The sequence below is a fragment of the Podarcis erhardii genome (assembly GCF_964252035.2).
Source record: "Podarcis erhardii genome assembly, chromosome: 3".
NCBI lineage: Eukaryota > Metazoa > Chordata > Lepidosauria > Squamata > Lacertidae > Podarcis > Podarcis erhardii.
Genome location: NC_138507.1, coordinates 68616443 through 68640124, shown reverse-complemented (window position 1 = coordinate 68640124; position 23682 = coordinate 68616443). Strand labels below are relative to the sequence as shown.

Sequence of the window (23682 nt, the reverse complement as noted above, 5' to 3'; positions counted from 1 at the left end):
GCAGTAAGGAGGACTATTCGTCTTTGAAGGTATAAGACAGAAGCCACAAGTCTGTGGTAAGCACGTTTCATATTCAGATGCCCAGGCAGCAGGGCTGCATACAACCCTGAACCTGAGACCTCGGAGAATCAATGCCAGTCAGAGGAGCCAGTACTGGATTAGAGGAACTGATGGTATGGCAGAAACAAGGCAGTAGTTCTACTACATTGCTTAAGTGTACTTTCTATTTTTGCAAGGAAGGAAGATGGAGAAGGAACCCATATTACTGAACTCCACCTATTGTCATAGCTGTCAACTTTTTCCTTTTTTAAAGGGAAATTCCCTCATTCCGAATAGGATTCCTTGCAAGAAAAGGGAAAAGTTGACAGCTATGCCTATTGTGACCCCTAGTTCCCTTCAATAAGAAAAAGCTGTTCTCTTCCCCACACATCCCCTCACTAACCCCAGTCCAGCAAAATCCAATTTCCCCATAGGAAATTATGTGTCCTGCAGTGATTCTAAATAGAATATTTGCAACTCAACCTTTCGCCTAACCTCCCATCCACCATGTTTTTCTCATTATGGTTATTAGGGCACAGGAGCAACTCAGACTTTGTATGATTAGCCCATCTTAACTTAATCAGCTTGTGCTGCTACAGTTTGAAGCTGGTTAGCTTGTGTACTGGCTATGGAGTACCATATCTGGCAATCACATACCCAGCAAATGAAAAGGTCATATGCCACAACTCTCTAGGTCACCAGCAAGACATACATGCATATATGGGTGTGGGTGCATGCGCCTACACACATACACTAGCTGGATGGTTACAGTGATATAGCATTTCATTTACCATGATCTAGCTCTTAGGATTTCAGCCCCAGTTTATCCTGCCTTTTACAAGACAGATGATTATCTCTGATCCATATGAGAGCTCAGGACACTTAAATCTTGTGATTGCTAAATAGCCAGATGGGCTGTCTGTCTGTCTGTCTGTCTGTCTGTCTGTCTGTCTCTCTCTCTCTCTCTCTCTCTCTCTCACACACACACACACAATTCAAAGATTCTTTAGAAGTTAGTAGAGTCTGAAGAAACAAAGCACCTGCAAAAAAGGGAGCAGTTCAGTGTCTAAATTCAGGCATTTATTTGCTCAGGGTCATGCCTAGCAAAAGCAAACAGTTATTGTGAGAAATATAAAACTAACTGATTCCTAAAAGCTAAAGAAGGTATTACAAGCTCCTGTGGGCCAACAAACTATAAGTGTACATGGACTTTCCCCTCATTCAATGAACATTACCTATATCTTACATCTTATAAATATAATGTCATGAGAAGTTAAAAACAGAATTAAAGTTTTGCTTTTTAGTCTCTATCAATATTACAAAACTGGTGAAGAACAATTGAAAATGTTGTTCATATTCTCTTAAAAGCTAAAAATTTGTCCTACTGAAGAAGACGTACAAGAAGATGGGTTGGACTGGATGTATCCAGGCACTAGCTATAGTGAACCTCTTCACATACAGGAATATGAATTGTTGAAAAAGCATGGATTACAGGCCCAGAACAGGGAATCACAATAAGGTTCAGTTTGGAAGGCTTACATGCCCCAACATAGAGCTGGTTTGCATACAGCACTAAACCAACCTGTCAAACAGCACAAATGCACAGACCCCTGGAGGAGAGATTGCCACCATTTCACTCTTTCCCTGGTCCTCCTGCTGCTGTGAGCTAAGCCATGATTTGCTTCAGCATGGCTGTCGGAACCCAAGCTTGTGGTTTGTCTCCTCCAGGCAAACCTTGAGCTGTAAACCCAAGAGTAGTTTGGAAGAAGACAAGCCATGAGCCTGGGTTCAGATGACCAAAGCAAACCATGGCTTAGCTCACAGTAGAATGAGGATTAGGAAAGGAGCACAGCGGTTGCAATTTCCTCTCCACGAACCCACAATACACTAAACCATGGTTGGACTTAAAGTTACTGTAAACCATTACATGGTACATGTAAACCATTTCATTGTCCAGCTCATTGTCAAAACTTCTCATATCAGATTGTTGTAACTCAGTTGTGGGGTATTCACATGCATTCAAACACATGTAAAGTTTAAAATAAAAAATACAGTTGCATAGAAATGCTATTAGGATGTACAGTTGTTTTATGGCTTAAAACCAATGCAAATAGATAGAAAACAACATTACTATACAGCACGGGCCAAAATGTTATTTTAAGCAACATACACTTACACACAATCTTTGTTTCCAAAAAGCCTCACCTTTAAATAGAAAGGGCAAGCAAAAAGAATGCATATCTGTGTTGGGAAATACCCCTACCTTGACTTGCTGCTTATAAAGCTTCTTTTTCCCCTGTGTTGTTTATTTAGTACTAATAGTATGCTCATTTACACACTGCCTAGGTGTTTGTCTAGAGGAAATCATACTATTATGAAATGGAAATATTTAAAAAACGTCTCTGCATACTGAATGGGATATTCTTTAAGTTTGGGCTACACTAGGCATTTCTACTAAACTTTTCATTTCTTTGGGCTTTTCTGAAAACCTTAGCCATTGCCATTCAAAGGCCAGTAAAAATAACAATATACAAAATATTTCCTCTCTCTGCCTCCACGCCTGCTTCTAATGGAGTCTTAAATTTAAAGTAAACCAATGCCAATCAAATCCTGACAGCCAACTGTGCAAATTCAAAATTTGGCAAGGAAAGCTGACATAATCCTGAGGAGAAAGTAAAACTTTGACAAATAAAGCAAACACAATTCATTAGAGGCAAAAGATAAAGACCATATTCTTATTAAAATCACCACTTGTGTAAATGTTACTAAATGTGTGAAAATCAATGTGATAATCACTGTATTTTCACTTATTTAATTGTGGTCAGACTCAAGAGATCACAGCCAAACCATTTTCTGGCAGTTGTGAACACGAGTTGCGTTAATCTGATGCTGCTTCATCATTCTTGCCAATTTCTCCTTCCTTCCTTTATTTGCTCAAACCATGGTTTGCCAATTCAGAGATCATGCTTTGAAGAAACTAGGAAAGGGATGAAGGAATCAGCATGTAAGAAAGTAATGCAAGCCCATGATCCTTTAAGGTTACAATCACCAATGATGGCATGACCATGTTGTTTGAACTGGGCGGATGACTGACTTCACAAGGAAACAAGCTTAATTTTTTAAATAAATAGATTAACCAGGTTTTATTGTATACTTCATATCCTTGGGTTTATCTACTTGTTAATTGCTACCCAACACATATCCTTGGAATGGCAAAAGTTAAAAAAAAAAATAAGCAAAACAGCACAAAGGGGAGTAGAGAAATATAGCAAATAACACAGATATTAAGAAACAAAAGTATTAATGTCATCAATTAGTTCTTCCCATGGAAAGCTGTAACAATTTTGTAGACAACATGAAAGAAATTATTCTGGACAGGACTTGGGTATGCCAGTGCTCTAATCACACTATTAGTATCAACATTATTACTTTAGAATCCAATGGAATGACACAATTATTAGGGTAAAGGTAAAGGGACGCGGGTGGCACTGTGGGTTAAACCACAGCTTGCCAATCAGAAGGTCAGTGGTTCGAATCTCCACAATGGGGTGAGCTCCCGTTGCTCGGTCCCTGCTCCTGCCAACCTAGCAGTTCGAAAGCACGTAAAAGTGCAAGTAGATTAATAGGTACCGCTCCGGGGGGAAGGTAAACGGCGTTTCCGTGCGCTGCTCTGGTTCGCCGGAAGCGGCTTAGTCATGCTGGCCACATGACCCGGAAGTTGTACGCCGGCTCCCTCGGCCAATGAAGTGAGATGAGCGCCGCAACCCCAGAGTCTGTCACGACTGGACCTAATGGTCAGGGGTCCCTTTACCTTTACTTTAAAGGTTAAACTGGCTGCGGCACCATCAATTAATTCTGCCTAATTCTTTGTGATGTAGGTTCTCTGCAGCAATAACCACACATAAGGGAAATTTAATAAACAATCAAATGCCTTCCAATACTTCACTGGTCAATTATTAATTTTTTGTAAAGTGTGAATAAAGGCTTTATTCACATCTTGGAATCCTTCTAATTAGATTAATGTTCAGGTTTGCCTGCTGGCACAACATGCCTGGAACCCAAATAAAAAAGTGAGCAATGACCGAACTTGGAAATATTACTTTGTCCAACAGAAAATGATGTTTCTTAATATCATATCATAATGAAATAATCACACAAAATAATTAGTAATTAGGGCTCCATTTCACAGCTTGCTTACTCTTTAGGCCTATTATATTTGCAAATAATTAAAGCTAAACAGAATGGCTACATTCAGACATTACGTGAAATCATACTTTAGCACGACATGAATGAACCTAGGTGATTCTTGAGCTTACCCACACCCCCATTTCCTTTTGTTTCCACTTCCACTTCTATTTTACCACAACTTGTCATGTCATCTGAGCCAACAAACTGTTATTATTGTTAACTATGGTCTGCTTTAAACAAGCAAGCTTGAAATCATAGTTAACAATAATAACAGTTTGCCAATTCGGGGGCGGGGGAATACAACCTGTGGTTAAGCAAAGATGGAAACAAAAGCTTCCAAAGTCCACAATTTTTTTTATCTAGGCTAGAGCAGCACACTGTCACATAAGGGGGGGGGAGAATCTTCTTTCACCTGTATTTGTATTTGTTCATGGGAATGTGGAATTCAATGAATAATGCATCTATTCTTAGGTGAACATTCCAAATTATCAAAAGCAGTTAAACAGTAGGCCTGCAAACTTCCCAGTCAGGCAATAACTGGGGCTTTACATAAAATTTAGTTCAAGACATAAATGAATGTTGGCTGCCACTTTCCCACAATTTCTTTGTAAATTTAACAAAATAAACTAACCTTGGTGATTTTTGCTTTATGGTTCTCCTCTTTTCTTCCACCGTTTCCTGAATCAGCAACATTGAGACATGTTAGTATACTGAGCACATTGACATGACTCGGTCGCTTCACCAAATCTTCTGAAAGATAAAAATATTTGAACATAGATTTAGAATAAAATTAGAAATACTTTCCAATACCTGCAGATGTTTGGGTACATTTCCAAAGACCTAACTTGGGTGTGCCTTCCCTATAGAATAAAAGGTAATCATGCTAGACAGTTCTTCTAATGACCATTAATTCCCCCAAGGATATCATTTTTGCCTTTTATTCTAGAGGCAATCAATTCTAGAGATACTCAGTTCTTGATACACATCTGGGTTTCCCAGTTTAGGTGATATGAAGATGGGCAATTTTGGATTCTGCCCTTCTACAACAAAAACTCTTGTGGTGTTTTCATGATATAAAGTGGCTCATTATTAAAGATGTAAAACCAGTGGCTGATTCTTTGATAACAAATTGTTTGCATGCAATTTCCTAAAGGTAATTGTATCCCCAGGAACGAAACACAGAGCCAGTGAAGCATCTATGTGACTGCAAGTAAGGGCCTAAATTACATGTTCTTAATTCAGCACTAGTGGTCAAAGCAAGACAATAATACAGAAGAATGTTCTTTATTTTACTCATGCCCCTTCTTATCCACCAAGGACAGAGATCACTTCCAGACAATCTGTTTATTGAGCATTCATCCTGATTGGTTTGCAGGGAGATCAGACAATATTGGCTATTTAATGAGCATTCATTCCCATTTGTTTGGGTGGGGGTTGCATTAAAGCAAATGTTATCTCACTCTTTCCAGAACATTTCCCCATCATTTTCCTAATGGGAAAAAGACTTGATCTTCTGCGGAAGAAGATTTGTTGTGCAAGAGCTTCCAATCAACTATAACTGTGCAACATGGATTTGCCAATATGTAAATGAATCCCACCCCAAAATAGTGACAGTCTGAAAGTGCAACTTGGACTACTTCACTCCATACAACAATATGCTGCTTACTTCCTTCAATGTGCTTGAGCTGGATAGTCCAGGAATGGCAACATTTACCAAGTCTTTATAAAGAGAGGGAAAGGCCTTAAGTCCTTTTCAGGATACTCCCATATGCAGTGGCGGGATATACAGAAATAAAACTCAAATTCAGTTTAAGCCTCCACACTGTGCTGGACATACATGACCTGCTCACACTTTACATGGACAGTGTGCCCATAACTCAGTTCTCAAAACTATCATCATTGCTCTTTCCTAGAAGGCAACCAGATCCCTCTGGTCTTCTTCTCCATCACCTTGTTTGTAATAACTAAACTGAAGACATCACCACTTTGCTTCACTATCTAAATAAAGCAGCTTAAATGATAAATCTTTAAACAGCTAAATGGCGTTTTTCATTCCTACCAACCAAGTCACTTTCCAGTTGGAAAAACATGCAATATTTCTGGATGCATTTCATATGAAACTGAAATTAACAAGCCTGCTTTTCAGCTTCTTCTTCCCAGAATTTAGTACCTTGTTGTACTAGATATTTATTTTTTGCAACAGTTCTAGAGTGAAAGAAGAGTAGGTCTATTTTAAAATGAAAAGTTTCTTTCAAATTCCTGGAGGGAGTGAAGCACAAACTTTTATGAGGACATTTAAAAATTTGCTTTTCGAGGTTACTTAATAGAGATAATTATCACAGACCATTGGTGTTCAAAGGCATCACATGGTAACAGCAGAGGCACCTGACCACTGCCTGTCTGCCATTAAAGAGAACTCTTTGGGGATGTAGAAGACTACTATGGTACAAAAAAATCATGGATGAAATAAATGTGCTCTTTCTTTCATTATAAAGTTGCCTAGGGGAAGAAAGCATGTATTCCAACATCACTTAGATGTTGAACATCACTTGGCTATCCAGACATCAAAATAAAAGCTTCCCAGAAGCTGCTATTATTTTTCAGGATCAAAGATTAAACTAGCTCTGAGATAGCCCAAGAGCATGGGTATCACAAGGTATATTGCTCACGCCTTGCATCAAAGTGAAGACTTCCTTATTCAGTAAGACAGTACAAGGGGTGACTTGTGAACCCATGCTGGGTGGAAACAAAAGAATACTGTCTTGCAAGCATGCAGCACATGCACCCTCTCTATACAAACACACCCCACTGGATGGAAGGGGTGGGGTTGACTGTGGCAGGGCAGAGCTCAGTAGACTCCTAGATTTGTAGAGTTGGAAGTGACTCCGAGGGTCTTCTAGTCCAACCTTCTGCAATGCATAAATATGCAGGTGGTCCTCTGGGGATCGAACCTGCGACCTTGTCATTATCAGCTCCATGCTGTAACCAACTGAGCTAACTGTTCCTTCCTGTAAATAGGCATATGGGCACTCATACCATTCAATACTCAACTGAAAAATACAATTTCCACATAAATATCATAAACACTGCATCACTGCTTTTCTGTTTCTCACATGGAATAGCTGTGCTTCATAGGAAGCTTTTTCAGATGAGGGACAGGTTGGGGCCAGCTCCTTAAAAAGCATCCTAAAGCTCTTCAGGTCTTGGACTAGCGCCAAGTAATACAGCCTTTCTGTCTATATCGAGTAGGAACAGCTTCTGTTCTTAGTGAGCCACGAACTCTCAATCCTAGCTCATCCCTTGTTGAATGATTGAGGTTCTACAAGTATTTTGCCAGTCAAAGTTCTTATTTGGTGCTGAACCAATCACAGATTCTATCTATTAAGCATTTGTGAGGAAGGTTCTTGGAAATATACTAAGCTCAAAAGGGTAACACATGGAGAATCAAATATAATTTTCAATGTGAACAATTAATTTCCGTGCTTTGGACCCAACATCTATTCCAGAAGGATTCAAAAACAAATTACCTACAATTTCATTAAGAAGTAGAACTCCTGTCTCAATAATACAAGGCAAAACAGAATTAGCATATATCAACACCAAACTGGAAATCACACCCAAAAGGAAGCATGAGCAATAAGATTTGAAAGAGATTATTTGTTCCCAGCTATTATAACAAGACTGTTTGCATTTGTGTCGGACACTTCCTCAAAAGCAAAACAACCTTGTTTCATAGTGGAAGCTGATCAAATACCCAAGATTCCAACCATTACAACATTGTACAAAACAGGACATTACAACATTGGAATTCTTGTCTTCAAATGCAAGCAGAAAAGAAACTGATTTCAATTAAAATTGCTGGAGAGCTATAAATGAAGAATGTGTAAAATTTATTAGCAGAAATCCAATTAACAGACCTGGAACAACACCAATAATAAGTTATGGTTAGAATGTCTAAGGGAAACACACAATGAAGTAACTTTTATTAAGCATAAGTAATAGTTACATCTGCTTAAAGCTACGTTTATGCTGCCAAAGCAATAGAGTTCAATGAAAATACATATACCATGCATAAGTTCATTGCAGTGCCTGATTTTCCATGACAAGATGCTGACCACTCCTGGTGCAAACAGCAACACCATGGTAACAGAGTGATTAGTTAAGGAAAGAGACACAACAAATAGCAGCCTAAAAAACCAAAATTGCTCAGGGAGCACAACTGTCCCACCTGTTACACATAAGGGATGCTTCATGTTGTATCTTAGTTACACAAAGCTATCTTTGTGTGGGAAAATGATCATAAAATCATTTCCTATCAAAGTTGTAATATATTGCATGCAGTAGCAATGTGATGCCATTATTCCACACCTGAGCCTTAATTCCCTTGAAGGACACACAAAGGTGAAGTCTCACTGATGCATATGTTCCCAATATTTGAAAGAGAACTTGATGACTCCAGGTCAAAAGAGACTACCCAGGCAAGAACCAAGAGGCAACTGCTTTAAAAAGTTTGCTACATGATTGATGTACCTGAACAGGGAGGCAGTAATTTACTGCCCCCAACTATGCAATAAACAAAACATTATCCAAATCCTTCTGCTGCAGTCACTTGGAATGTTACAGAAAGGAGATCACACTGGAATGACTACTAAATTTTGCTCATGTTCAGACATAATGCTAAACCATTGTTTAGTGTGGAAAGAACAAGCTGCAACAGTGATTGGGGTCCTCTATTCTCCCCTTTCTGTAGATGTAGTTGCAAAGAGGCATTCAGAAGCTTTTCCTTCCAATTTCTGTTAGCTAGTTTTGCATGTTGTCTGAACTGAAACCAAAACTGATTAACGTTAACAAGTCGGATTACTGTTTAACCAAGCCATTTACATATCCCGTGGTTCAAAGTTGGATTCTTTCAAACAAGCTACGGATAAGATTTTACAAGGGTTAGAAGTTTTTGAGCGACATGAAAAGTTTCAATTAATGTCAGCTACAAGCTAAAGTTTCTGAATTTCTCCTTTTGTGGGAGGGGGAATCTGTGAGTCCAAAGCTTGCCTAGGATTATTCTTGCAACACTAAACTATGATTTAGCATGCATACTGGCTACAAGAAACCAGCAGCAGCACAAGTCATCACCACAGTTTAACACATGCTATGCAGACACTATTGTAACACAACCACTTTGTTAAAGTTCAGCTAAGTTCTAGGTCTAATCAGTTCCAGACCAGGCCAGGTCATGAATGAACAACACCATCATATTCCCTTGATATCCATGGAAGAATAAAAAGCGGGATATAACTGAACAATAAAACTTTACGTAGCAATCGTGTTGGGGGTTTTGTCCTCTTTTGACAGATGTTAGGTACCTAACATTTGGGAGCTTGAGGACATAGCCCAGTTTAAAGAAGAATGAAATAAAGTAGCATGAACTTACTTCTTAAAATTCTTCCGTCATTTGAAGATGGGTTTATGCAAATTCCGTGCAATGATAGGACATCTGCATAATGGAATAATGTACTACAGGAAGCCAGCCTAAAGCCTGCACAGCTGCTGTTTACACCTTACTGGTAGTTACTGCCTGAGGCACATTTTGGCCTAGGATGTGCTTAGATACTTTTCAGGTTGAGGACTTTACTATAAAAGGGTAGAAGCCAAGACATGCTTCTACTCCACCCAAACCCAGGTCTTTAATAGCTGGTTAATGAACCTGCCATTAATTGCTGTACACTACTATGACCAGATGTTCCTAATCTGGATGTACTCTTCATTACCCATTTCAATAGTTTCCGAACTCTGTTGGGTTCCTTAAAGGAGTAAGAAATTCTGCCCAAAAATAGTCAGGTGTTTTTTTTTTTAAGTGATAGAAAAGTGTTCCATCCAAAAATAATGGATTTGCTTGAACCTTTCCTTCCAAGTTTCATAATGGAATTTTATTTGGATTGATGTTTCCTGAGCCGTGAGCTAATTGGCACAAAATATTTCCTAATTCCTGCCACTAAAATGAGCTTAATCTTGTTAAAAATATTGTGAAAACTCTTGTCACTATGTGCCACAAAATAGTACATCAGCACATCCCAGAAAGAAAGAAAAATTACAGCAGTCGTAGAGCAGGTAAAGTTTATTTTCCTCCAATTGCCCCAATGAGAGGGAAATCCTTTTTTCCCCAGAAAGAACCAAAAGGAGTGGCAACACTCCCTCTAGACCAGGGGTCTGCAACCCGCGGCTCTGGAGCCGCATGTGGCTCTTTTACACCTTTGCCACGGCTCCGGGGCGGATACTAGCGAGAGGAGGAGGCACATTGTGTGCCCCAACACTCCCCACTGTAGCGGGCGCTGTATTGGCTGTGACGTCGCATGGGGGCGGTGCGTGCGTTAGTCACGCACCGTCCCGACGTCACCTTCCCGCCCGCCCGCCCGTCCGCCCGCTACATTGTAAGGGGCATGTACGCTGGTCACTGTTTTGAAGGGGAGTGAAGAACACACACACACAAAAAGGTAACTTGTTAATTTAACATTTATTTCTATGAGGAGGAGTAATTCTGAGGGATCAAACAAAGAAATAATTAAAAAGTGACAAAAAAGTTATTTTTATAATGACGAGTTTTGCGGCTCCCAGTTGTTCTTTTCTTCGGAAACGGGTCCAAGTGGCTCTTTTTGTCTTAAAGGTTGCAGGCCCCTGCTCTAGACATTCCACCCTGCTAGTATGAGCCCAGCAGGACTTTGGATTTAGCATTTAATCCACCTTAAATTTTGTTTGCATTGGCCCAGTAGGATTTCTTTGCCAGCTGACTTTGTTCACTCATCATACCTTCAGCTCTTTCTCCAGGTACAAAGTTTGCGCCTTCCTGTTAACTTCCAAATAACTGAATTTTACAGAAAATGCATTTTCAAGGCCAGGCAACAATAACTGAAAGAGAATATTCAACTAGATTTGCTAGTTTTCAAGTCAAACCTACTTTTACATAGGTTTTTCAGATCGTAGTAGGCTCATTTTTACTTGGCTTCACTTTGCTTAAATAAGCAGAACAAATCTGAGTTTGGGCTTATCACAATTTGATGGAAGCAAATGAATTGTCTGATTTGGGCAGGGGGACTGTTCAAGGAAAACAACCACTTTTTGTACATGGAGATTCAGATGACAGAGTCTTGATTCTGGGTTAGCTGTGCAAATTGGCACTTGCCACACATCACATCCCATAATTCATTAAGTTTTCAAGAATCAAGAGTTTTCAAAAATTATCTAAAGGGTTTTCCTTGCAAGGAAGAAAAGTATATATATATAGGAATTAGAGGGCAAGAATCAAACAAAGGAGCAAGAAAGAGTAAGCTGGATAAAGAGAAAGCACTGAGAAAGCTCTGTGCAGGGCTGATCATGGAATTCCACCGCATCCCTCTTCTGAGTCTTGGAAGATGCTGCTAGCATGCCTACATCAACTTCCCTTAGTGAAGAGGAATCAGCTTTCTGAAATAGCAACAATGGGGGGGGGGGGAACCACCCTCAAGATTCCCAGGGTACTTGTGTCTTCCAAGCTAGGTTTCAACCTTTGTTGGCAAATTTACAAATGTTCACGATACACTCAGTCTTGCTTATACCTTAACCAGGACAGTTCAAGCTGAGTAACTTAGTGTCAGCTTCAGTTCCTGCACTCTCTAGCTAATATCAGAACTCATTAAAACAGTTGCTGCCGATTCCACTGGGCAAAAACAGTGGTTGTCAATGTGGTGCTTGTGGAAACAATGGCATCCTCGAGATCTCCCCTAGTACTCTCAAAGCCTCTGAGCTCTCCCCACTCATGGTTATCTTTCTTTCCCTTTAAGAGCATTCAGAAGGAGGGAGCTGGAAGAGCAACCCTCTGTCCCATGTCCCCTCTCAGCTCTATGTAATTTTTAAGGCCCAGAATGCTAGATCCAAATTTTGCCAGATGCCTTGGCAAAGTGATGTGTGTACAAGTGCTTTCTCTCTTTCTATCTCTTCGGGGTGGGGAGCTGATGCAGAAGTGGCCAGAAAGGGAAGCACACGCCGCACTCGCTCAAAAATCCAAATGCACCCATTGGCCAGAAAAGGTTGTGGACCTCTAGGATGGACAAATTGTGATTTGATGGACAGAATAAGGCAGCTTCATATGTTTACTTACATCTCTAAAAAGTTATGATGCAAGTAGCTGCCCCTCCTTTCCCACTTTTGCAATGGCCATGGCAACATATAAAACTCTGGGGCATAACTCAGTTCTCTCTTACACAAATCCTGTTGGAGTGAATTGAAAATGCCTTCAGTGGAAGTTTGAATGGTAGAGAATCCATTTCACCCAGATTTGTGTATCCTGGATATCATAGTCTCAGAGTTCTATGCACCAAAAAGAAACAAACCTGGTATTTAAAACATTTACATGCTAGATTCTCCAATTATAGGGTCTGCATGCCAGCAGAAACATTAGTCATTTGCTTAGTAACAAACCAAAATGAAATCCTTTTACATTTGGTTTCCATACAATATCATTTACTTTTATAACTCAATTTTTCAAAAGGTTTCTATCTTTAAAACAAAGTTTTGCACAGTATTTAAATTTTACCACTATTCCTATATATAGACTTCATCTTACTAAAATAGCAATGCTCAAGCACATGGGTGGAAACTTAACAGTAAATCTGAGCAGCTTGGAGAGCTCGTATGAATTTTACAGTAAGAGACTTCACATTAGACATGGAATAGGAAGGCCAGCAGGGCCCTGGTCAGCATTCTGCTCTCTTCCATACATGCAGGGTACAGAATTGCAACTATTTCGCAATTCAAGCCTTCTCCTCAAGAGGTAAATGGGTGCAACTCCACTGACACAAAGTTCTCCTAAGGTTATTAATTTGGATGGAAGAAAATAAAACCCAAGCTTAACTTCAAAAGCAAAATCATTGACATTTAACATGCCTTGGCTGGATCACATCTGAAAAGTCTAGGATACTCTCTCTGGTTTTATTGTCATTTAGTTACATTAGTTATATTAATTACATATTAATTGAAGACTAAAAAATAATGCAGCAAATATGAAACTGCTCAAACAGAACTTGTGTTTTATTATTTTGTAGACATAGCAGATGTCGTTTTGAAATGGAGATTCCCCCCCCCCAAAAAAAATAACAAACACAAAGTTCACATGCATATGGCTACAATTATTTTTAAAGGGTTTTGTGAGGGGCCACCACAGGCAAAAATAAAAGGCTGCGCAGGATTTGGTACCACACTAGGCTACAATACTGAGTGCTACAATGTGTTTGCAGTTTCATCATGGACCTATGGAGCAGGGATGAGTGGGGAAGGCTGGCTGGCTCAATGGTAGGTTGTTACTGACGAAGTGGCTTGGCAGGGTGCACTGGATTTGGAAATATCAACAGCCCCTAGAGATAGAATCATGAATATAGCTGGATCCATTTACAGTTCTCTATTCGAGAAAAGGAAAGAATCCAGTAACAGCACTAAAAAAAATGCAAAGGTATTATCTTGCTTAGGAATAATAATTGTCCAGAGTAACATAGCTAGTACCAAACCAGTACTGAACCAGCATACAAATGCAGCAAACTTTATCAGTAAAAAATAAGCAATTTCTTCTGACTTCAAGGAATGTGATAACAGCTGCAAATATTACTTCTGCCTGACAAGTTGCAGACACCTTTCCATATAAGGTGAAAAATGTATAAAAGCTGTTCAGGCTATACTGTTGCCTCTGTCCCAGCTGGTTCATTACACTCTAGTTGAAGCCTTTACGTTTTTAAAATCTACCGGTATATAAAAATATTTAGAAGCAGACCACATCCACTTATCTAAAGAACAAAAGTGGGGAGATAAGCTTTAATTAGGATAGAATCATCCCACATTTTACCTTCTGATGTTTTGCCAGCAGAATAACTCACATTAAAATTGGAGTTCTCAGTGTGTCACCCATGGGCACTTTTCTGGTTACCAGAATGGAGGGTTACCTGTGTTGTTGGTGTTTCTTTTTGGAGGGGGTTATATGCATTTTGCTTATTTGGGGGGGGGGGTTCCAAGTACTGCCTTTTCTTCTGCTGTGAAATGGATATTTTGTGGCACCCACAACAGTTTCTTCGATTTCCAAATGTGTGCCAGGGTCCAAAAAGGCTAGTATTAAACCTTCAAAGTTTAGAACTTAAATACAAAATGCACTTGAACATTATCTTACTGAGATATGGCAGTGTGCTTCATATTCTGAATAATAAGCTTGCACAAGGAATTAAAAATAAATCAACAGAGGGGAAGCATGTGGAGAAGGGAAAGGTGGTCTCCAGATCAGAATCCCTCAGCAGGCTAGTACTGCAGGCTAATCATCTGTGTCTGCTGAACTAAAACTGGATCTGAGGGAAACTCATATATGGGAAAACTCATATCACAGCAGCAAAACCTCATATGTTAGAACCAGAAGTGATTGCAATATTTGCCTTGTGCAAAGTAGAACTCTCCATGTGAGGACATGCACTCTTTCTCCCAAGGTTCCCTGCATAGGAGCCAATGCCTAGGGGCTGAGGTCCCTTTGTCCCCACCCAATAAAATATTTGAGGGGACCCCCCCCCCAGTTGATAGGCATTGCCATTCAAATGGATGTGTGTGCAGCACTTCGTGGTCGATTATGTGGAGTGGGGCTTACCTGCCCCCCAATATTTTATCCAAGGTGGCACCCCTGGTTTCCTGTACTTTCACTTCATCAATCAGTTTCCTTCCTGTTGGTGAGAACCAGGTGTGAGATGACCCCTCTGTTGCTTCTCCCACCTTCTGGGAAATGAAATTGTCAGCAAGGCAATTTTGTTGGGACTTTACATTTTTGGAGGTATGCGTTCCAACAGATAATGAGGCAGATGAAGTCTACCCTGACTACTATATCTGTCCTTTTTGAATGTCTGGTAATCAGCTCTAAGAAAGCATCATCCACTCCTCAGTCTGGCTTGGAGGTCTATAGCAGACACAGTAAGGTCACTGCTGATTCCCTCTCCTACAATCTTTACCCATATTCTCTCAATCAGCCTTTTATTTCCCAAGTCATGGATCTCTTCACAAGTGTACATATCCTTTACATATAATGCTACTTCTCCTCCATCCTTCTTTGATCTATTCCTTTTGAGCAAGTTGTACCCTTCAGTTTCTACATTCCAAATGACCTGTGCCAAAAATGTTCTTCTTCAAACAAATGTGCCAAATATTATGCTGCCCTATAGATTTTGATTGCTTGGCATCTGTCTGGCTTGAGAGACAATGGCGTGTGCCTCCAGGGGTGAAGTCAAACCACTGCATTAGTAGCACCAAAGTGATCTCCCCAGGGAACAAGCCTGGGCAGTGTGTATCAGCCTCACTGATGTGGTCCAAAGGACAGCAGAGCAATACAACCATCTTAGGGACTCAGGATTTGTGTAGGGTTTACTCCTTAGCCTTTTCTTCTCCTGAAGATATCCCAGAAGGCAGCAGAGCTTTAGGATCAGAGTTTCACTTCTCCTAGATTGGCTACCTTCCCAGATTGACAAGCCCCATCTGCTTCTTTACAGCATGTGCAGAAACTGCCTTCTTGCCTGTTGAGGCCACTATTAGACTTGTCTGCTCAAATGGAGCCTGTTTTTGCATGTAGGGTAAGACCCTAACACACTGAGAGTTTGAGACCCATTGGCTACCCTCACTTGGTTTAGCCAGCCAAAGTTATTCCCAGGGTGTGGCCGCCGTCACAGGCTGGCAGCTTCTAGGAGCCACATATAAGAGCTAAGTCATGGGTAGGCAAACTAAGGCCTGGGGGCTGGATCTGGCCCAATCGCCTTTTAAATCCGGCCCACATACAGTCCAGGAATCAGCATGTTTTTACATGAGTAGAATGCGTCCTTTTATTTTAATGCGTCTCTGGGTTATTTGTGGGGCCTGCCTGGTGTTTTCACATGAGTAGAATGTGTGCTTTTATTTAAAATGCATCTCTGGGTTATTTGTAGGGCATAGGAATTCGTTCATTCCCCCCCTCCCCAAAAAAATATATAGTCCGTACCCCCCACAAGGTCTGAGGGACAGTGGACCAGCCCCCTGCTGAAAAGGTTTGCTGACCCCTGAGCTAAGTGCAGGATGGGGATCAAAGGTGGGCAAACTAACACAAAAGAAGCACGATGTGTCCCCACCAAAGGTACTAACTTCCCTAACAACCCATTGCACCCTAGCCCTACAGCACAGAGCTGGAAACAGTGACCCTATTCTCCTTAATATTGGGGGTAGGCTGTATAGGTATGTATGCATAGATTAACACTGAAGAAATTATTTACTACTAGGAAGGATCCGCCCCTCTTTTAAAAGAAGGATTGCATTTTGTGCATCAGAATAATCACCTGTGTTGTGCAGTGCTGCTGAATTAGTGCATGAGAGTGCATAAATGGAACAAAGCTACACAGTTAACACAGTGCTTCAGAGCATTTGCCTATGCTAAATGGAAAGTAATGCATATTCCTAATTATTTAAGCATTGCTGTACATGATATACTGACTATGAACAGATGTAGGCATAGTCAAATACACTATGGGCATATAACTCGCATGCCTAGTATGTGAACTATTTTTTATGCTTTCTGACCTGCTGATTGCTTGCTGTTGAACAACAGGCCATGAAAATATGTGCGAAGGAGAAAGATATAAATGTGAAAATACATGTGTGTGGTTTATGGGTTTGGTTATTTAAAAAAAGAAAAGGGGGAAATAGAACCATTCATTACTTTTGAGAAATATTCAATATGCTCCCCAAAGCATCTGGGGTTTACTTCAATTTTTATGCCAAATTACAGGCTGTGAATTCCAACGAGTTTTCTAGGCAAAGAATGTTGAACTGTGTTAATAATGGAGAAACCTCTAGTACTTTTGTCCATCTATAACACTTGGTACCCCCCCAAACTATGCTATGATTGTGATTTATATTATTTTTTCAAACATACTTGGTTTATTAAACCAACAACATGCTAAGCATAGTTTCATTTTCCTTGTGGAGAACCTTACATTTTATTCATTATCTGGCTTCCAAAATCCCATTTAGTTATAGATTTTGATACATGGGCAGAGTCACAAGAAACAGTAACTCTCTGTGAAAATAAAACTGGAACCATTTGATGGGTGTGCTAGCAAAACTGGAATTCCTGTATAAACAAATACCAAGATTTTAAAAGTAGCTGAAGCAAAACTGGCATGCCCTATGCATTTGTCTGAAGTATGTGTGGCTGATGTTTGATCAGCAAAATGTCAGAGGGAATCACAATTGTTCAGCAACTGGCCACACATCTCAGGCACTTTGCAACGTTTCAGAAATGCATTGAGGAATCTGTTTTAATCCAGAAGAAATGAATCATGGCATGAAATCAGGCAAACGAAAACACTAAAGAACTGGGAGAGGGGAAGATATTGCCCAAACTTGGGTGTGGGGTGGAGTTGCTGTATGGTCTCTACCCACAGATCTGCAGCTTTTCACATTGCCTGAGTGAAGCAACACCGCAATTGTAAAATGCAAATGGACTCTATTGAAATTAGTAAGACTGGCCACCCTTATTTGTAAAATCTTTGTAACATTAATGCACAACCCCACCATGTTTTTCCCTCACTCCAGTTCTTGTAAAAACAAATTCTGAATTCTAAAATAAACAAAACCCGCCCTATATGCTAACCATCACAACCAAAGTAAATTATTCGTCTGCCCATGCTACATTGTTTAATAAAATTAATTCTTCTTTTCCGGCCACTCTTCTCAGAGTAATTAGAATCTTATAGCAGCAAAGTTGAAGGAAATGTAACCATATGGCTAGAATGTGGCAGGAGGATAGCAACTTTATTTGTGGATATTAGAGAGCCCAACTCAAATATTCATATACACATATGTAAATACAAAAGGATGTGGTTATTTAAAGGTCAATAACTGTATTCGGCTGTTGACTGAAATCTGCTTTGTCTTTGGTTTAAAAGTTTCCTGTACTTTACAATAAAACCACTAAATAAGCCACTATTCTTGGAATATGATGCCAATTAATAAAAACTATACAAAATATAACTAGAAAATCAAAATGGATTTCTTATGCCCTGGAAATGTCAACAAAATGCCCAGTTCCAAATGGTATTTTTCATTGTATTTATTGCTTAGCCAGAGGTCAGAAAGCATCTTGTCATGAACAGCAATGCATTCCACAACACACAGTTTCCATGGATGGAGATAAAGAACAGCTTCCTTAAAAAAAACAAAAAACACCCAAGGGCCTCAATTAAATACACAAATTTCACACAACTTTAAAAAGCAAAGAGCAGCAAAAATGCCTAATTACACCTGTATACACATGACTGCACTTTTACTATGTGCTAAAGCTCAACAGTTCAATATTAGAATTTTGCTTCCATACATTCCTACAAGATGTTTATTGTTATCATAAAGGCATGAATAGAAAGCAGGTATGTTTCATATATAGAACATACTTGAGCAGCAACATATGTAGAACTTATTCTTTAATAATAGCATGTGTAGGTATTTAAGATCACATCTACTGATTCATCATACAATTGTCCAGGCACAATTTGAAGTGTTGGTGCTTACCTTTAAAGCCCTAAAATGTCTCATAACAGTATACCTGAAGGAGCGTCTCCACCCCCATTGTTCAGCCCAGACACTGAGGTCCAGCTCCGAGGCCCTTCTGGCCGTTCCCTCACTGCAAGAAGTGAAGCTCCAGGAAACCAGGCAGAGAGCCTTCTCGGTAGTGGCACCCGTGCTGTGGAATGCCTCTCATCAGATATCAAGGGAATAAACAACTACAGTCATACCTTGGAAGTCAAACAGAATCCGTTCCTGAAGTCCGTCCGACTTCCAAAACGTTCGGAAACCAAAGCACAGCTTCTGATTGGCTGCAGGAAGCCCCGTCAGATGTTCGGCTTCCCAAAATAGTTTACAAACCGGAACAGTCACTTCTGGGTTTGCGGTGTTCGGGACCCAAAATGTTCGAAAACACAGCTGTTCGAAAACCAAGGTATGACTGTATTTGACTTTTAGAAGACATCTGAAGGCAGCCCTGTTTGGGGAAGTTATTAATGTTTGATGTTTTATCGCTTTATTTTTTATTATTAATAATAATATTCTGTTGAGATCCACCCAAGGTGGCTGGGGAAACCCAGCCAGATGGGCAGGGCATAAATAATAAATTATCATCATCATCATCATCATTATTTATCCCAACGAAACTAGTAACCCAATACCTGCCAGACCATGGCCATAGAAGGCTATTTCAACACTGCAATTCTGTGTACTCTTGGGTATATAACTTCTTACTCAGAAGTTGAATCCTTGAACATATATTTTATTTTGTCCCCAAAAAGAGAGTAAAGAACAAGAAATAAGTAGTAGAGTGTCTAGAACTGCATCATGCTTTTCAGTGTTTCATAATAAATATGTAAATTTTGTGTTGTAAGCCACAATGGGAATTTCCTTAAAGGGTCCGATATAAATTCTGGTGATAATGATGAGAAAAAAACCTATTGACAGAAGGCTAGCATGGGGCAAATGCATTCCCTAAGTTTAGTAGCTGCCTTTAGCAGAGTGTCATTGTTGTTAATAAATTAGACCAGGGATGGGAAACACAAGACCCCCTCCAGTTACTGTTGGACTCTGATTTCCATCAGCATGATGAACAGTTATTGATAATAAGATAGTCAACAGCAACTGCAAAGTTTCCCCTTACCTGAATGAGACTATGGCATCCAAGGCCTCATCATACGGTGGTACCTCAGGTTACATACGCTTCAGGTTACAGACTCTGCTAACTTAGAAATAGTACCTCGGGTTAAAAACTTTGCTTCAGGATGAGAACAGAAATTGTGCTCCGGTGGCGCAGTGGCAGCAGGAGGCCCCATTAGCTAAAGTGGTGCTTCAGGTTAAGAACAGTTTCAGGTTAACAACGGACCTCCGGAACGAATTATGTACTTAACCCGAGGTACCACTGTATTAGTCTCCTTTGGGCAGCATATAAGAGATACAAGATACTGCTGCTACACTACCAGAATCTGCCTACAAAACCTGACCGGTAGTTACAGCCCACTGTAGAGCCTGCATGGCAATGTTGTATAAAATAATGGGTTTAGGACTGCATCTACATTGAAATAGGAAATATTTCAGCAGTGTTTATTATTTGACTGAATCTATATGAAGTAATTATCTGGACAATGAAATTGGCATGTGGGTAACCATAGGTGCCAACTCTAAGGGGCCCAGGTTCCTTTGTGCATGCCCCCCCATAAAAATTTTGGGGGCCGGGCCCTCCCAATGATTAGGACAATTAGGGTCAGGGGAGGACGAGAGCAGAACTGAGCGTGGCACAGCTTCGGTGCCTGGTGGCTCCTCCTGCTGCTGCTGCTGCAGAGTGGGAGGAAGGAGAGGGAAGCAGCCCCAGACCACTGGCAGCAGGAGAAAGAAGAGGACACTGAACAACTGAGAGGAGCTACCAGCCATTGAAGCTGTGCTGCTGCCACATTCCGCTCCACCCCCTGGTTCCTTCTGGTGTTACACACGCATCACGGGTGTGTCATTGCACCCCTGATCTCCTGCTCAGGTTAGCCCCCCTGTTGGTAACAATAGATGCAAATAATGAAAGAGGCCCAAACTATTCAAAAAGCTAACACTACCCTTGATGACCCTACAGGTTCACAATTATTTAAATAAAATGTTATACACAGTAGAATTCAGAGACCTCTATAAACACACACACACACACACACACACTCACTCACTCAATAAATACTATAGGACAGAAACATCGCATACATATTACAAAGCACACACGATTTCAAAAAAAGTAACTCTCTTAGGAAAAACAGAAATCATACCCACGTCCTGATACCATTTACAAAGTTATCACCTCATTGCTAGAAATTGTGCTAGTTTCTGTCTTTACTCCAGATAAGATTGCACCACATAGAATAAACACACATCCCACAAACACATAAACCCTTATCTGACCACTGACATCAGGGTCTTTTCATTCACCACAACTAACATCAGCATACGCCAAAGCAGTCACACACCATACTTCTACAAAGGAAATGGGAATCTCTTTTGATGACACAAAAAGCAGATAGGTAACTGACTCAGTGCATCACTATTCATGTTTCTAATATTACATTTAAAGGGGGAAGCAATGCACTTCTCCTAGGAGATACAAGGTTCCCCAAGGGTGGAGAAAACTCATGCCAACACATGAAGGAAGACGCATACAGTGGTACCTCTGGTTACATACTTAATTCGTTCCGGAGGTCTGTTCTGAAGCTGTTCTTAACCTGAAGCACCACTTTAGCTAATGGAGCCTCCCGCTGAGCCGCCGTGCAATTTCTGTTCTCATCCAGAAGCAAAGTTCTTAACCTGAGGTACTATTTCTGGGTTAGTGGAGTATGTAACCTGAAGCGTAAGTAAACCGAGGTACTACAGTAATTAACTCTTAATACATCAGAAATGCACGTAAAATGCAGATTGGTTTCTTCCACTTTGAGTCCCAAACTGATATATATTTTCTGAACTAACTTTTGTCAAATCTTTGAACTTATAAAATATACTGATTAAGGCCAGATTAATGCATGGAAACCAGACAGTGTTTCTCTCCTCCATAGATGCCTTCTCAACCATTCCTGGATACAATATTACCTGGTAAGCAAATTGTCACTACAGAGGTATCAGTGTGGTGCTATTTCCACAATCATGGCATCATTATTTTTATGTCTGAATCAGACATAAAATGAATAACTGATTTCAGACTTTATATGAATAATTACTCTGGCCTTAAGAATTCACTAAGTCTGTGTTTGTTTGTTTGTTTGTTTGTAAGGTCTTTCTACTGCTTAATTGTTAAAACCTCTAGGTGATTTATCCTGTTTTATTCTTTGCAGCTCTAGAAGCTACTATCATGGATCACACAGTGCCTGCTCCTGGCAAACAGTAAACCACCAGTGCTTGCATGTAAATACAAGTGTGCAGAAATCTGGTGACACAGCAATATGCCCATCCATGTGTGTGCATCCTTTGGAAATAGTTCTTGAGAGCCCAGAGGCTGATCAAAAGCAGAAACTCTAGAATAAATTTCCTATTTTGTCTCCAGTACTCCAGTACTGAAGTATTATTTCAGCCAATATATATCTTGTATATCACAATGGAGATTATGCTTCATTCTCTAGCAGCAGATCAAGCACAAGACTAAGGAGTGGTTCCACACTTTATGCAGCATTCATGTTTGCCACAGATACACTAATGTTGTGCTAGTCTTTCCTTTGGCAAATACAAAGTATAAACGACAGATCTGTATGCACAACCATCAGACATCTCCCAAGTAATCAGGGCTCCCAGGAATGCCAATATAGATATTTCAGGATGTTCATCTGACAATTCCACTTAAGGAGTTTGCTGAAGGAAACCACCCAGAGCAAACATGTTTGGAGTGTGAGATGCAGAGCCATTTTGTATAGTATACCTACTCAGCCATATCGCTGCGGCTAAGCTGAAATTTGAAGCTGCATTGCAACTTATCAAATATAATTAATGAAATACCAAATCTCAGTGATGTAGGGCAGATACAGAAAAAACAAAAAAGTCAACCTTCCCAAAGAATGAGAGTATTCAATTTCATATGGAAAGTAGAGAATCGGTTACATAAAGATCTTTTGCATGGTTCAAGCAAATAGGTATCCTCTGCTGCAAGTGAGACAAGGTCAAAGCTTTTATCATGTTTACAGGTGTTATGGCAATTCACAACATGTGGAAACAAATAAATATTTTCCCTTCATATACAGTGGTACCTTGGGTTACAGACGCTCCAGGTTACGCGTTTTCAGGTTATGGACCACGGGAAACCCGGCAGTACCAGAAAGGGTTACTTCCGGGTTTCGCCGCTCTTGCATGCATCACAGATTACATCTGCAACCTGAGCTTCCACTGTATTTAAAATACTACATGGAGTAATATGGGTTCAAGTCCACACTCCAGTGCTAATCACTACCTTTCTGTTTTTGAGCAAACTCTGTAATTCCAGAATTGTAAGAGAAAAACACATGTGCCTGTAGTATCCTAATGATGCAAAGTGACTCAATTAATTAGAATGATGTGTTTCCTCTCTTGGCCACTCTCCCTCTTTCTGTAAAGTAGGAATTTCCTTTTGGGCAAGCTAAGTTGTTATTGCTCTGATAGCTACAAAGAATAGTTATCACAATAGACGAAACAGGTCTAACTTCTTAATGTGCAGCCTTTATTATTTAGCATAAGAGCACAATCCACAAGTCTGAGTGGTGAAAATATTACAGAGAAAGTGAGTTTGCACATGATTTTATGGGTCATTACTCAGATAACCCACTGCTAGTCCAGAAGTGTGACTGCTATTCATATGGGTCTATGTCCTGTGAATCAGCTGGTGTAAAGGGGTCATAAAGAGGTAGGCTAACAAGGTAGGGG

General features: G+C 40.1%; 1 protein-coding gene across 1 annotated transcript in view; it reads right to left on the bottom strand.

The window, feature by feature from the left end:
• The window catches only part of LOC309338622 (uncharacterized protein), a gene marked incomplete at both ends in the record, with an annotated part of 58748 nt that overhangs the window by 17457 nt on the left and 17609 nt on the right, over window positions 1–23682 (bottom strand). The window contains one exon of the mRNA XM_081855942.1: window positions 4859–4977. Within this exon, the coding sequence (XP_081712068.1) occupies window positions 4859–4977 (119 nt within the window). The remainder of the gene's footprint in view (window positions 1–4858; window positions 4978–23682) is intronic.